A 15210-nucleotide genomic window follows, 5' to 3' on the forward strand; every position below is an offset into this window, starting at 1 on the left:
AAGTTTACATTTCACAGAAATAGGAAGGTGGGGCTTATTTTTAAATTAAAACTCCCTGTTAAAAAAGCCTAACAATATAGTATAGCAAAATCATTTAAATTAAAAAATTTACCTGAATAATAAATTGAACCTATTAAGAAAAATAATTGAACCTATTAAAATAAAAAATAAGAATAATACTGAAAATATCTGAGAAAACAGTGGAAATGCAGAAAAATGTAAAAGGTGCTTTGTTTCTTCCATGAAGCAAGAGAAGTCAAGACGAGCAGCATCTCAACCTCCTCACCGTCCAATCATTCCCTCCGGGGACCCTCCACACTTGGCCTGTGCTTGGCCATCTGGTTCTCACTTTGGTAGGAGACTCTCATCTCTCCCAACTCGTAGTCTAGGCAGGCAGTTGCCACCGTTCTTGAACACACTGTGGCTTCCACAGGTTATGTATTCTTTGCCGGTCTCTTAATTGCTAGGATTTCAGGGGCAGAATAATTGTCTGAGAATTACACATCATAGACATGTATCAAAATATCACACTGTTCCCATAAATATGTGCAATTATTATGTGTCAATTAAAAATAACACTATTTTTTAAAAGAATTCCTGAGAAAGGGATTCTTAATTGTTTTGCATGTGACTCACAGGTCAGAAGACATTCACATGGGACCCACTCCCCTGGGCCAGGGGCCAAGAGAAATTCCTGGGCTGGTTAGCTCAAAGTCTGTGTTTTTTTTTTTTACTCCTACTCAGCAAAACATATTGGAATTCAGCCAGAGAAGAGTGACTTCATGTGAAAATATAAGCCTGAATCTGCTTTAAGTGTTTGTGTGTCTAATCCACATCCGAAATTTAGTCCTTTATTATTTATCAGAATTATTTAAAACACTCCATCATGACCAACTAGTATGAACCCAGGTCCCCTGGCAAAACCCCATGATCATGATCTCCTGGGACTAGTTCAGTCCTTAGAGAAGGCCAGAGAGTTGGCCCTGGGGCCTCCTACTCCTCTTGAGGAAGCCTAATGTCTAGGAGACACTGAGTGGCCATCCGAAGATGAAGCCTTTGAGGCAGAGTTCTCAAGAAATAAACCTAAGCACCGTAGGAGTTTAATTTGACTTTAGGAAAAGAAGCCAGGTAGCTTTTCAGCTGCCTTTTAGCTGGGTACTCAGTGCTGAACCCACCGTTTCCTATTGACAGAAGTAACTCTATCAGAAAGGCAGTAATTATCAATAACTACCTGCTGTGATTATCAAGCAACTAGTGCACAACACAATTTATGAATTTAGGGCTAGGTGGGTATTTACCTGCAATAGTTACTGAAATCAAAATATGTTTACCATTGACTAAGCATCAGGAAAATGTAAACAAATGGCACGGGTTAGCACAAATCCTTAATTTTGGTAAATGCAGAATTTTTATTAAAAAGGTTTTTCCTAAAATTTAGCACTTTTCCTTATATCAGGTACTCAGAAAATTATTATATGCCTGTGACATAGGGAAGAAATATTACATAGAAAAATTGTATAACATCTTTTTTATACCCAGCTGTCCTTCTCTTATGGATTTGGATATATTGTTCTTGATATCAGTTGGAATAGCATTTTTGTGTTCTTCTGATTTAACATGTTTAGCTTAAAAAAAAAAGGAAATGTGAATTCTGTGGTCAACGCTGGTAAGATAAAGGCATGGCGGGTGATGTGTTGGAACTTCAGTGTCACCTGGCTTTCCAGATTGCTCCACAAAATTACAAGTTGAATTTTAGAACGTACAGCTGTTTGATTATGTTTAACAGGAGAGTTCCACCATATTTTTCTGAGCAGGACACACTTAGATTTTTAGAGAATTATTGGAGTGGCCTAATGCTTTACCAGAGGGGTTGGCATAGAGAGTTCTGTCACATGCAGATTTTGTTGTTGTTGTTGTTGTTTTGTTTTGTTTGTTTTTTCGAGATTGAGTTTTGCTGTTGTCGCCCAGGCTAGAGTGCAATGGCATGATCTTGACTCACTGCAACCTCTGCCTCCGTGTTCAAGTGATTCTCCTGCCTCAGTCTTCCGAGTAGCTGGGATTACAGGTGCCCACCACCATGCCCGGCTAATTTTTGTATTTTTAGTTGAGACAGGGTTTCGCCATGTTGGCCAGGCTGGTCTCGAACTCCTGAACTCAGGTGATCCGCCTGCCTTGGCCTCCCAGAGTGCTGGGGTTACAGGCGTGAGCCACTGCACCTGGCCACATTGCGGGTTATATGCACTTAAATCCCTATGTGGACTCAACTTCTGTAAATGCAGACTTTTTATTAAATTTTCTGTATTCTACAAAGGTCATCTGGGACTGGAGGTGGGGAGTAATGCATTTGAAGAAAAACCAGTCATCCTACTTAAACATAAAACCAAATATCTAGCGTGTGTGGAAAAGCCGAACAAAACTATCTGAGTCCTTGATGTGCACTGATTATGTCTCTCCCTTCCATTACAGGCTCAACATGGGAAAAGACATTCCGACAGATCGGCTTTGAAAGGTAAGCAAGGGTTAGCATGTCTCCATTTTAGTTACTCTTGTCCCAATTTCTTCTAAATAATTTATTGATTATAAATCAGTAGTCCTGTCACCACCCTTTTGGTAACTGTATGACCTTGATCAAGCATCATTTTGCCCCTCCGAGCCTCAGTTTCTTTGTAGAGCATTACTTCATAAAGCCTTGCCTGAACACAGAGTGGAAATAAAGATGGAATGGGGCAATTGATGTGAAAACACCTCTTGAACTGTAAAAGAGTACACAAAGTAAGTTACACAATTAGAGAATCCCAGGAAATGGTTGACTCTCCCCTAGCTTCATCACCTCATATGTCATAATCAATTCTACAGTTTTAGAATAGAAAAGTTTATATTTCTATTGATTTCTTCCCAATTATTAAAAATGTTAGATCTTATTAGCCTTAAGTGAAAATCTGAGATGATGTTTTTCTTAGCTAAAAGCATCTCCACACCAGCATCTCCCCAAAAGAAACAAAAATAGACTCATTAAAACATCAGAAAATGTGCTGGTAGGTCCATGCAGTTTCGTTTCTTTTCTTTTCTTTTTCTTTTTTTCTTTCTTTTTTTTAAATTTTGTTGAGACAGGGACTTGCTCTGTCACCCAGCTGGAGTGCATTGGCATGATCTCGGCTCACTGCAACCTCTGCCTCCTGGGTTCAAGTGATTGTCTTGCCTCAGCCTCCCAAGCAGCTGGGATCTCAGGCGCCCACCACCACACCCAACATATTTTCGTATTTTTAGTAGAGACAGGGTTTCACTATGTTGGCCAGACGGGTCTTGTACTCCTGACCTCAGGTGATCCGCCCAGCTTGGCCTCCCAGAGGGCTTGGGATGACAGGCGTGAGCCACTGCACCTGCTGGTCAATGCAGTTTCTAAACCACCTACCTTGGAATGAATGTTAGCATTTTGCACAGCTTTCTACCAGTGGCATTTAGCATCTTATCTCAAATTTTCAGTGGAAATGTAGCTATTGAAAGAAAAAAAGTCATTTTAATTTCATTTTACTGTCACAGTAGGTTTTGACTAGTTCTTTTTACCATATTGAAAATGTGTTTGTCTCTGTATTGATGAAGCTGACAGAGCACTTAAAGTATACAAAGGAAATAATAAATACTTGAAAATGCATTGTTTCTCCTGTAGCAATAAAGAATAGCACATTGGTAGACCCATGTGGTAGCAGTTTCTTTGCCACTTGTTAATTGATTCAAAGATGATTTATTTCCCTACCAACACCTACATCAGCACCATTGCTGTTTGCTGTCTCAGTAAGTGCTCATAATTCTTAAGGTATTGCAGGAAGTTGATTTGGGGTGGTCAGATCCCATAGGCCAACTTAAAAGAAAGAATGGAAACTCATGCCCAGCTTCAGTTCTGTGTGAAATCTTTTTCTAAAGCATCTTTCCCTTGATCCTTCTTTCATATTATGAAACATCTCAAACATACACAAAAATAGAGATAATAGTAGAAAAAGGTCACCTATCCACTCCCCAGCTCCAATAAGTCTTTGCCACACTTACATTATTTATTTTGGCTGAAACATTTTAAAGAAGTTCTCAGATACTATGTCATTTCATCCCTACATAGGTCAGCATGCATCTCTGAAACAAATGGGCCATTTCTTCCAGAACCCTAGTGCCATCATCATACCTAATACAAATAAGTCTTTAGCATTATTTAATACCCAGTCAATATTTACATTTCCTGATCGTCTCAAAAATGTCATTTGTATTGGTTGCAACAGGATGCTATGGAAGCCCAGACATTCCATCTCATTATCACTTCTCTTAAGCTTTTTTATTTAGATCAGTGCCCCCCAGCCCCTCCAGCTTCCTTTCGTTTTTCTTCACATCATTGACTTCTGAAGAAACCAGATCGGTTGTCTTACAGAATATTTTACTTTCTGAATTTGTCTGTTTGCAATATTGTTTGTTATTCTAATCCCTCATTTCATGTAAATTCAAATTATTTCACGTTCAGCTTTTGGGAACATATATGTGTTGACTTCTCGTCCTTTTGACACAGACCCATCACGCTATCGTTTTCGTGTTTCCTGCACAGTTAGATGGCCCAGGCTCATCCCCTGTTTCTCCTTGGCTCAGCCTTTCCTCCCAGCAGCCATAGACAGTGGATGTAAAAGTATTTCACTAAAATTTTATTTACAAAAACAGGCAGCAGGCAGGATTTGGCTGCTGTCATTTGTTGACCTCCACTGTAGACTTTGGTCATCACCTGGCAGGTAAAAAAAACTCCTGAAAAAATTGCACAGGCTACCCATACAGTCAGCCACGCAGCATCCCGCACAGTTCCAGGTTTGCCTGGTTCCAAAGACTGAGCTTTTAACACCATACCACATGGAATTCTTGCGTATGTTTATTTTTGAGCCTATAGTTTCAACCATTACTTTTCAGTACTTATAGTGTGGGTCCATTGAGGGCCTTTGGTGATCATTCTGGTTTTTGGATGTCTTAACATGTCATCCTGTGTTTTCCCATGTCATCTCATGTTTTCTCGTTTAAGGGCCAACAGTATTCTGCACATCACAACAAGCGCCTTCAAATATAGGACAGATAGTGATCTTTGAGGTTCTTGTATATTTACAGTTGCAAAGACTAAATGTCAGCAATACTGTTATATATGGCTTGTCTTTTTTCTTCTCAAGTTTAACCTGTTCTTTCTCTTAAAGGGAAATTCCAATTATATCTTAAATACAGCTATCTGGTTCTTTAGAGCAATCGTAAAAGCAATCGATCCTTTCATCACTATGTCCTTCTTTGAAGTTCATCCATCAACCTGGTTGCCAGCGGATTATTTTAAAGGGATCACATCTAAAGGAAAAGAAGTAACTGAGTCAGCTAAAGCTGCAAAGCTTTTTCTCCAAAAATAAAAAAAGCAAAGACGCTTTCTGTTGTGTAACTGTTATACTGAAAGGAAGACCTAGAGGACCTGCCCTGCCTACCCTCCTTGCAGTAACACTAGATGGGATAGTGGTGGACCTCCCCTGAGATGTTGTTCACTTGTCTCTCCGGAAGCTGTGTGATTATATGCATTGTCTCATAATAAATACACGTAGTCACAGTTTATGTGGCTGTACTCATAATAATACGTCATTTTCACCTTGCACACAATCACATTTTCCCTCTGTGGGGCTATTAGTTTATTGTAAGACTTCATTACAGAAGTGTGTCATAATATAGAAAGAAAATGTTGTAATGTAGGTTTGTGTATCTTCTCAGTCACCTCCCACTCCTAGTACTACATTAGTAATATCTACATAACAAAAGCAGACTCAGTTTTTTTATTATAGAAAAAAAGAATCTGTGCCTATCAAATGTTGATTTCAATCAGCTCACCTTTCTGTGCAGATTTTCTAAGCTTATGATTATAAATATTTCCAAATCACAGTCATTTATTAGTCTAGGATAGGGTGATGCCAGGTGGGCGTGGCTTTGTACATTCATGGACACCCTGCCTGTGCTAATCATGTGTAATCAGTGAGGGTGGCTTTGAAACCAACAAGCTTGGAGCTAAAACGGCCCAAATTCTTGGTGGCTTAATACAACAAATGTTTCTTTCTCACTCCTGCAAAATCTGATGAGGAGAATAGACAATTCTATGAGGCAGCTCACCTCCATGGGGTGTGTCATTGGTAGGCTGCATTCTCACAGTGCTTTCATCTCAACATGATGCTTGAAACAAATACATCTTTTTTTTTTTTGAGACAGAGTCTTGCTCTTGTTGCCCAGACTGGAGTGCAGCGGCGTGATCTCAGCTCACTGCAACCTCTGCTTCCCGGGTTCAGGCGATTCTCCTGCCTCAGCCTATCAAGTAGCTGAGATTACATGCACCCGCCACCACACCCAGCTAATTTTTGTATTTTTATTAGAGACGGGGTTTCACCGTGTTGGCCAGGCTAGTCTTGAACTCTTGACCTCAGGTGATCCACCTGCCTCAGCCTCCCTAAGTGCTGGGATTACAGGCGTGAACCACCATGCTCAGACCATCTTTCTTAATTCAGTGATTAATGCTGTTCTTATGGTGGCTTTCTGAAATATGGGCTTCTAAATTCTTCAGTTCTTACAGATAATACACAAATATTTCTGGGAAGTGTAGCAACCTGTTCTGAAATTATAAAATTTCAAAGTTCACTTAGGCATTGAAAGAGGACTTGGACAATTTCAGACTGGATTTTAAATGTTCCCTCTGGGAGTGCCGTTTGTCACTACATCTCACAGTACTCAGGCACCACACGGCCATGGGCTCAGGAAGGCGACAAAAGACAGGATATAAGAAAGTTCTTGGGCCGGGCGTGGTGGCTCACGCCTGTAATCCCAGCACTTTGGGAGGCCTAGGCGGGAGGATTGACTGAGCTCAGGAGTTCGAGACCAGCCTGGGCAACATGGTGAAACCTCGTGTCTACTAAAATACTAAAAATTAGCCGGGCGTGGAGGCATGTGCCTGTAGTCCCAACTACTCAGGAGGCTGAAGCAGCAGAATTGCTTGAACCCAGGAGGCAGAGGTTGCAGTGAGCCCAAATCGCCCCTCTGCACTCCAGCCTGGGCGACAGAGCAAGACTCTGTCTCAAAAAAAAAAAAAGTTCTTATAATATCTATCATAGTGATCTCTCAGTGAGTTCTGAACACAATTTTCTCTATCTAAGGCTGCGTTTTTTGTCTGGGAAAAATATATCAGCAAGTAAATAGGCTTGAGTATATTAATTTGCCAGCAGAAATCAAAGTTTTTGCTTACTGGGAGATCATATTGCTGTCTATTTAAAAATAACAATATTTTACTGATCTCTTGCCCATTTTTAATTAAAAAGCAAAGACGATATTCTCAGTCATTCTGTGTAATCAGAACATTACTTCAGATTACCTTATGATTAACATTATTGTATGTGATTTTATTTGATGCTCCACTTGGATAGTGGAACAAAATATCTTGCTCCTTCAAAGAACATTTTAAAATAGAAATCACCCGAAAATAGCCTTCCGCAATGAGACAACAAATATCCCTAGTTTTTTTTCCTTCAGTGTAGACATAATTCAAAAGGCCTAGCTCTGTCTTTTGGGGTGACCGCAGCCTTCCGTAGCTCTGTCTGTCAGCAAGCCCCTTCCCCAGCATCTATGTCATAAAGAAATTTCCAACCACCTCCCAAGTTTTAGATATTGTTGCTCAGTAAAACCTGTCCTGATGGCCCACTCCCAGGAGCATGACCTCTTCTCATAATTCTTTTCACATTCTTGAGCATGTGAGGAGGAGACTCTCTTAATACCCTGGTGCCGTGGGCAATGCCTGATATATACTAGCTAATCTGATGTTTGTGGGATAAATTAATGACTTCTTAATAGGGAAATTGGAGAGTGCTTATAAAAGAGTGGGCTTAGGAAAAAGTCAAGAGAGAAAGGACCCACTGTCTTTTTGTCATTACGTTGCAGCAGCTTCTGGAAGTGTCATTTGTCACTGCATCTCACAGTACTCAGGCACCACACTGCCATGGGCTCAGGAGGCGGCTCACTCCTGAGAGTAGAGGGAAGAGAAATGTGGTCCACCTTGCAAGTTTTTTTTTTTTTTTTTGAAACAGTTTTGCTCTTGTTGCCCAGGCTGGAGTGCAATGGCATGATCTCGGCTCACTGCAACCTCTGCTTCCCGGGTTCAAGCGATTCTCCTGCCTCAGCCTCCTGAGTAGCTGGGATTATAGACATGTGCCACCATGCCTGGCTAATTTTGTATTTTTAGTAGGGACAGGGTTTCTCCATGTTGGTCAGGCTGGTCTCAAACTCCGGACCTCAGGTGATCCACCCACCTCCGCCTCCCAAAAGTGCTGAGATTACAGGCGTGAACCACCGCGCCTGGCCAACCTTGTAAGTTTATAAGCCCGCAGTACCTTGCATGGAGAGGTACACAGTACCTCTGTCTTAATTCAATGATTAACCCTGTTCTTATGTTAGATTTGTGAAAGATGGGCTTCTAAATTCTTTAATTCTTTCAGACTGTATGTGCATAAATATTCCTGAAAAGTTTAGCAACCTATTTTGAAATTATAATGTAAAATTTTGTCAAAGTAGTTTATAATCGGGGAAATGACTGGGAAAAATGATTTTTTAAAGTTGTTATTTAAGATTAAGACCAAAATATTAATTTATTCTCTTCTTTGAACATTTTTAAGCCTATGCTTCCTGCCCACCCCTGGGCTATATTTGGAGTTTTCAGATAAACATCACAGGAATGGAAGTGTAATTTATCAAATACTTACACTATGCTGGCTTCTGTGTTCACACTTTGCTTTAGGATTTATTGAATTCTCACCACTTCCAGAGTCAGATTCTACTGAGTTATGCTGGGCGAACAACCCCATATCTCAGTGACTTAAAAGACCAGAGGGTGATTTCTTGCTTGTATTAAATGTCAGCTGCAGAGGCTGTGGATTGACTGTGGCTCTTCTCCAGTGCCTGCTCCATCCTGGGATCCAGGCTAAAACACAGCCCTCATTTGGTACATGGCTTTCTTGTGGCTGAAGAAGAAATGCCTTGGCCATACCAGGCAGTGGCTCTTGAAGCATTTGCTCAGTGTGAAATATGCCACCTCTGCCTACTTCCAGGTGCCAAGCCCAAGGCCTGTGGGCACAGAAGCACGCTCCTCCCACAGGGTTCCACTCTAAGCCACACATCACACACAGGGATATAGAATACCGTCCTAAGAAAGGAGAGTGACTGGGGGGGAAGTACTACACAATCTACACAGTAGACCTTTTCCATCTTACAAATGAGTAAAGTCAAATCGTAGAAGTTAAGTATTTTACCCAAGATTGCACAGCTAGTAGAGGCAAAAGCAAGCGGTAACTCGGTTTTATGGGCTCTACCTTCTATTCATTCATAATCTACCATGCTGTACGTGTCCGTAAGGGTTTGTTGAACACACATTATGACAACAATGCTGGGTGCTAGGGATGATGGGAAGAATAGGTCTTGGTCTTAGAGATGATACCATTTATATTTTATGTTTATACATATCTCCTCTATATGTAAACATAAGGTACATAACTAAACGGTATCATGTAACTGACTATTATATTTTATGTTTACACATAACTCCTATATTTTATATTTTTGTGAGTTACATGCTACCATTTAGTTCAATCACTTGAAAATGTTTTTGGAGCAGCTGCTGCTGCTGTGTACCAGGTGCTATTCTAATGATATCTACATTACAGAAGTGGAAGAAGGAGTAGGTCAATGTTTGAGGTTGAGGCAAGGCCTGGCTGCATAGTTGGGGGACAGGGATGGGAGTTGTCTGTGAAAGCTTAACTTCAGGGAACATCTGGGCAGAGTTTTGAAGAATGGCTTCATTGGCATTCATCCATCTGAACCGTTAGGGATGAAGTGTGAAGCCACACTTGATAAGACATGAAATCTGGGTATGGAGTGGAAACCATGTCAGGAAGTATCTTATAGGCAATGCCAAGAAGTTTGAATCTTTTTTTTTTTGAGATGGAGTCTTGCTCTGTTGCCCAGGCTGGAGTGCAGTGGTGTGATCTCGGCTCACTGCAAGCTCTGCCTCCTCCCGGGTTCATGCCATTCTCCTGCCTCAGCCTCCCGAGTAGCTGGGACTACAGGCGCACACCACTATGCCCAGCTAATTTTTTTTATTTTTGGTAGAGACGGGGTTTCACCATGTTGGCCAGGATGGTCTCGATCTCTTGACCTCATGATCCGCCCACCTTGGCCTCTCAAAGTGCTGGGATTACAGGCGTGAGCCACGTGCCTGGCCTTGAATCTTATTCAGTAGTAATGGGGAGCCATTGAAGGGTGTAAACCCCAGAGAAGGTAAGCTTAGATGTGCTTCTAGATATGTCACTCGAGCAGCAATGTAGACCAGATGAGCCAGGAGTTCAGCTAGGAAGCTGCTGCAGTAGTTCAGGAGAGTGATTATAATGTCTCGACCAAGACAGGGACAGTGTGAGTGTGACATGCAGATGTATGCCAAATGCATTTTAGGTAAGTAGAATTCGAAGTTACAACTTGGTGAATAATTGGCTGTCAGCGTGTAGGGGAGGAAGGATTCTGGAATGAGTACAGCCCATGGGTTGGTGCCTCCCCATAGCTGCTGTCTCCCCGGGGCAGCCTGGAAAGGCTGGGGATAAAAGCCCTGTTGCCCATCAGTGAGCAACAGAAGTAGTGTACAAATACTCCAGCTCCCCATTCAATTCCTTGGACAATTCGAGGCACATTGCATAGGGTTCTGCAGAAGCTTCCTAGAAACTTTCTATACCAATGACCCACGAGCAATGCATTCTTTCTTGTCTTCTATCTCTTCTCCATCCCTTCCTTTTGGATTTTCCAGGATGACTTCCCAAATAAACCACCTGCACCCAAGCCCTCTGTTCAGGGTCTGCACTTTGGAAAACCTGAACTATGATTTCAGTGGTAAACTCTCTTAACTGATATGAAACAAAACAACCTGGATTCCAGTTTTATCTTTGGCTTGGATTTATTCTATTAAGGTACAAAATGATACTAATATTATTTATACTTTTACTTTAATTGCCAATTATACACCTTTATAAGTCTGTGGCTCATACATTTTTGGGAGGAGGGGTGTCATGTCTTAGATCCCTAGAGAATCTGATGAAAACATTGGACATATAAACAGAAAATTTTACATTCAGTGTCAGGGAATTCAAAGAAGCTCAAAAACACACTGTCAGCTTATCTCAGTTTAAAAGCCCTGTTTTGGATGCAGATATCAGTGTATTTCTTTCTGAGATGACAAAATCTACAAATGTTCCTTCATGCCCTCTGTCAATTCCCTGGAAGCAGATGGGCAATGAGTTAAACTTCGGTCATAGCATTCAGCAATTTGAGAGCTCCAGATACCCTAGAGCAGCAGTCCTCAACCTTTTTGGGACCAGGACTGGTTTTGTGGAAGACAATTTTTCCACGGATCGGGGTAGGGGTAGGGATGGTTTCAAGGAAACTGTTCCACCTCAAATCAGCAGGCATTAGCTTCTCATAAGGAGCATGCAACCTAGATCCCTCGCATGTGCAGTTCACAATAGGGTTCTCGCTCCTATGAGAAACCGATGCTGCTGCTAATCTGACAGGAGGTAGAGCTGGCCTGCCTCTCACCTCTTGCTGTGTGACCCGTCTCTTAACAGGCCATGGACGAGGACCAGTACCAGTCCAAGGCCCAGGGGTTGGGACCCCTACCCTAGAGACAGCCTCTCCTTTTTTTTTTTTTTTTTTTTTTGCATATGTTGACACTGAGACACAGAGAAATTAAGCAGAAGAGGTGGAAGTGTGATTTTTATGAAGATAGAGTTAAAATCCGGATCTGACTTTGTATTTGATAGATTCAATCAGATGAAGTTGTATTACTAATGATTTCATTTTGCCCCCATTTGATAAGAATGTTATCAATAATAATGGTAATCATATTCTACTCAGCACCCTAGGGCATATTATGTATTCATCAGTTTTGTTAAACTCCACAATGCTCTAAAGTGGCTGTTGGCACCACACTAGTTTATGGACATAGAAACCAAGGTTCAGAGTACTTCACCATGTGACCACCCAGCTCAAAGAAGTAAACAGCAGATTTGAACTCTGAACGCCACCATCCAACCTGCTTTCTTGCTTTAGGTCACAGTGGCAGTTTTCAGAAGTAACTCTACTGTCCCTTACTCTTAGTGTCACCTGCAGTGTGTGTGTGTGTGTGTGTGTGTGTGTGAATAGAAGTAGGTGATTTACCTTCCCTGCTTCACACCCTGTCACAGCTCATGCACAGGCCAGAATCCTGGTATCAACCATTAGAAAGCCCAGAGAGAAAATCCCGAGGCTCAAAGAAAATCCTGAGGGTCTCTGATGGTGGAAGTATTTGCAGCAATTCTATCCTATATTCCTTATACAAAATAAAGCAAACACCTGGAGCTCTTTTGCTTTGATACAATGAGGCAAACTTGGAAAACACCAGAGAATCAGATGGGATGGATTCTTCCTCAGCCCACCACCATCCTTCAGCATTTGCTGAACTTTTATTAAAGTCACAGAATTCAGTTCTTTCAGATAAGACTAGTGTGAACATACTAAAATATTCTCTGGCACTAATGAAATGTGTTTGTTTTTAATAAATCTTTTTTCTATTCTTTTCTTTCATTTGAAAAACATTGTTGCATGAAGAATTGAGCATAGTACTAAATGCTAATGTTGTTTTCTATAATATAATTAGCATGGGTCCAGGGAAAACTCTGAATCTTTGCTAGTGGCTGACTGGGGCACTGAATTGAAAGGATTTTAGGCAAAAATGAAGGTTGTGGTTAGGTAAGAGAGATACTGCGCATGTGTGGAGGCAGAAGTAGGAGCACATCTATTTTCCATTCTGGATGAGAGTTTGTCAGGGTGTTTTTCCTATCCCCAGCCTAGTGTGTGTGTGGTTGATGTTTGGTACCAAAATGCAAACATGAAAGTTTTGGAAGGACACGGTGACTAGTGGTCACTATGGTCACCTTAGGCACTGATAGGGAAAACTGACGTGCCAAGACAAAGACAAACTAAATGGTTAATCTTTAATCTGGGTAAAGTACTAACTGACAAACATACCTCTAACTTAACCAGAATTCTGACTTAGATTTTGTTCAAACCCATTGTCATGAGATATCTGCGTTTCATCATAAGATAGTAGACAGAGGTCTCTTCCAATCTTGCTATAAACACTTAAGTGCCTGTAACTCCCACACAATGAGAAAAGTTAGCTCTTAGGAAAGAAGCTTTTACATGTATGTGATACTATATAATCATTGTAACGAAACTTTCCCTATGCAATTGATCAATTTCGATATTTGCCCTGATCTGCCAAGGTATCTTGTGTGTACTTCAAACACAGATTAAAAGCCAGAAATTAATATATGTACATGTGTATGTGTGGATTTAGGTGCTTGTGTGTGTGTGTGTGTAACAAAAGTAAGTGATTTATGTTTTTAGGCTGTTGAGAGCTTTACCTAGGACTTCCAACAGAGAAACTAGTTTTACCTTCCTTTATTCAAGCATAATGACATAATTTAATAAGTGTTTGGTGAAAATATCTGTTTTTCTTCTAGCAAAAATAAGCAATCCTTCACGAAAACTTCTTTCTTTCAAAACATGGCTGGAAGAAAATATTCTCTGATTTGTAATCTCCATCTTCCTAAATTGGATCATTATGACTAATATAAACAGTCTTCGAGTTAATGAATGACAATGAGATCCTACAGAAAACAGTGCATTCTTGAACTAAAAAACTGAATTCCCAGGTCATTACCTTGACTGTTCTAGGAAAGTCAGAGGTGTTAGCATGAACATTGTAGGTTTCATGAGGGGCATGAAGAGATGAACTATATGTCACTGAAACATTTCAAGTCTTGGTGTAGACAGCATGATGAACAGTAGACAGGAAATCCATGCTGTTTGATATGGAGGTAACACTTGGGTGTTGAGTGTATAAAATGGAATGTTTAGGGGAATTGGGCTAATAGGCAGCTACAAGAGAAGGCTTCATATTTCTTATTTGTTCTGCATCCTACGTGCAAGTCTGAAATTAGCTCTCTCATATCTCTAACCACCATAAAATGCCTTTTCCATAGGCATTTTATGCTGAGGAAGCTCAGCCAGTGAAGCACCTTAGTGGAGACAAAGACATTACTGCTCAGTTAAAATGACAGCTTTTATTAGGTGGATTTCATAGGAAGTGTTTGGATTTTCCATCCAAATCTTTGGAAATACGTTATCCTAGATAAAGTGAAAACAGTTTCTTCCTGATTCTTCATTTTCCTGATATACCTCTACACACACACACACAAACACACCTTCCTAAGTTTACACAGAATATTTGAAGTAGCGAACAACTACAGGATTGTCCCAGTATTGTATGACTTCCATAGCTTGGTTGTTTCATTCCCAGGTCAGTGGAGATTCCAAGAGGTTGAGTAACTTCTTGACAGCTGAACGAAGGCAGTTAGGTCTTTGTAAGTATACAGCCCATGCTTCCCTTTGCTAGTCTCTGCAGGCCCCACTGGGGTCTTCTTATGTGTCCAGTGCAATCCCGTTGCCTGAATGTGAAGCTGCCTAAATATCACATTGTATTCTCTGCCTCCCTGCCTTTCTTGGCTTCAGTTGATTGCATCCTTCATTGCTTAGGGACCCAGGGAAGCTTTGGTCAGGCAGGACTCCCAGTCTTCGTATGTTTGCTTAATCCTTTTCTTTCAACCCCATCTTGGCATTGCTGAGCCCCCACCCCACTCCTTGGCATTGCTCCTATACCACGCTGATTTGCATCTCTGATAGAAACACCTTCCTGTGGCTGAAAGATTGGTGTTCACTCCTCCTTTCTACAGACTTCCTGCTATCCTTACTCAGGCATAGGCTCACCCTCCCTTCCCTAGGAAGGTAATGGCCCTTCCCCTGATCTTAGGCCTCATTCCAATATTTCCTTACCTCATTCTTCCTAGACAAGAAAACAAAATTATTTTTACTAAAACACAGCTATAATCCAACTTTTCACCTATCTACTGAATTAATTTTTAACTCCCCAACCTAATATTCAGGACGTCCCCCACCCACATTTTCAGTCAAATTATCTCTCACTACTTCGTTCTGCACACATTTTAACTTTCCTTATGGTTGCAGTCTGACTTCATCCCACACTTTCTTTCT

General features: G+C 41.0%; 1 protein-coding gene across 4 annotated transcripts in view; it reads left to right on the plus strand.

The window, feature by feature from the left end:
* PIEZO2 (piezo type mechanosensitive ion channel component 2) overlaps positions 1 to 15210 on the plus strand; it is a 478719-nt gene that overhangs the window by 234675 nt on the left and 228834 nt on the right. For all 4 annotated transcript variants that reach the window (XM_034943968.3, XM_034943967.3, XM_008959670.5 and 1 more), the window contains exon 4: positions 2467 to 2509. In XM_034943968.3, coding sequence (XP_034799859.2) covers positions 2467 to 2509 — 43 coding nt within the window. The remainder of the gene's footprint in view (positions 1 to 2466; positions 2510 to 15210) is intronic.

This window comes from Pan paniscus, chromosome 17 (assembly GCF_029289425.2).
Source record: "Pan paniscus chromosome 17, NHGRI_mPanPan1-v2.0_pri, whole genome shotgun sequence".
Taxonomy (NCBI): domain Eukaryota; kingdom Metazoa; phylum Chordata; class Mammalia; order Primates; family Hominidae; genus Pan; species Pan paniscus.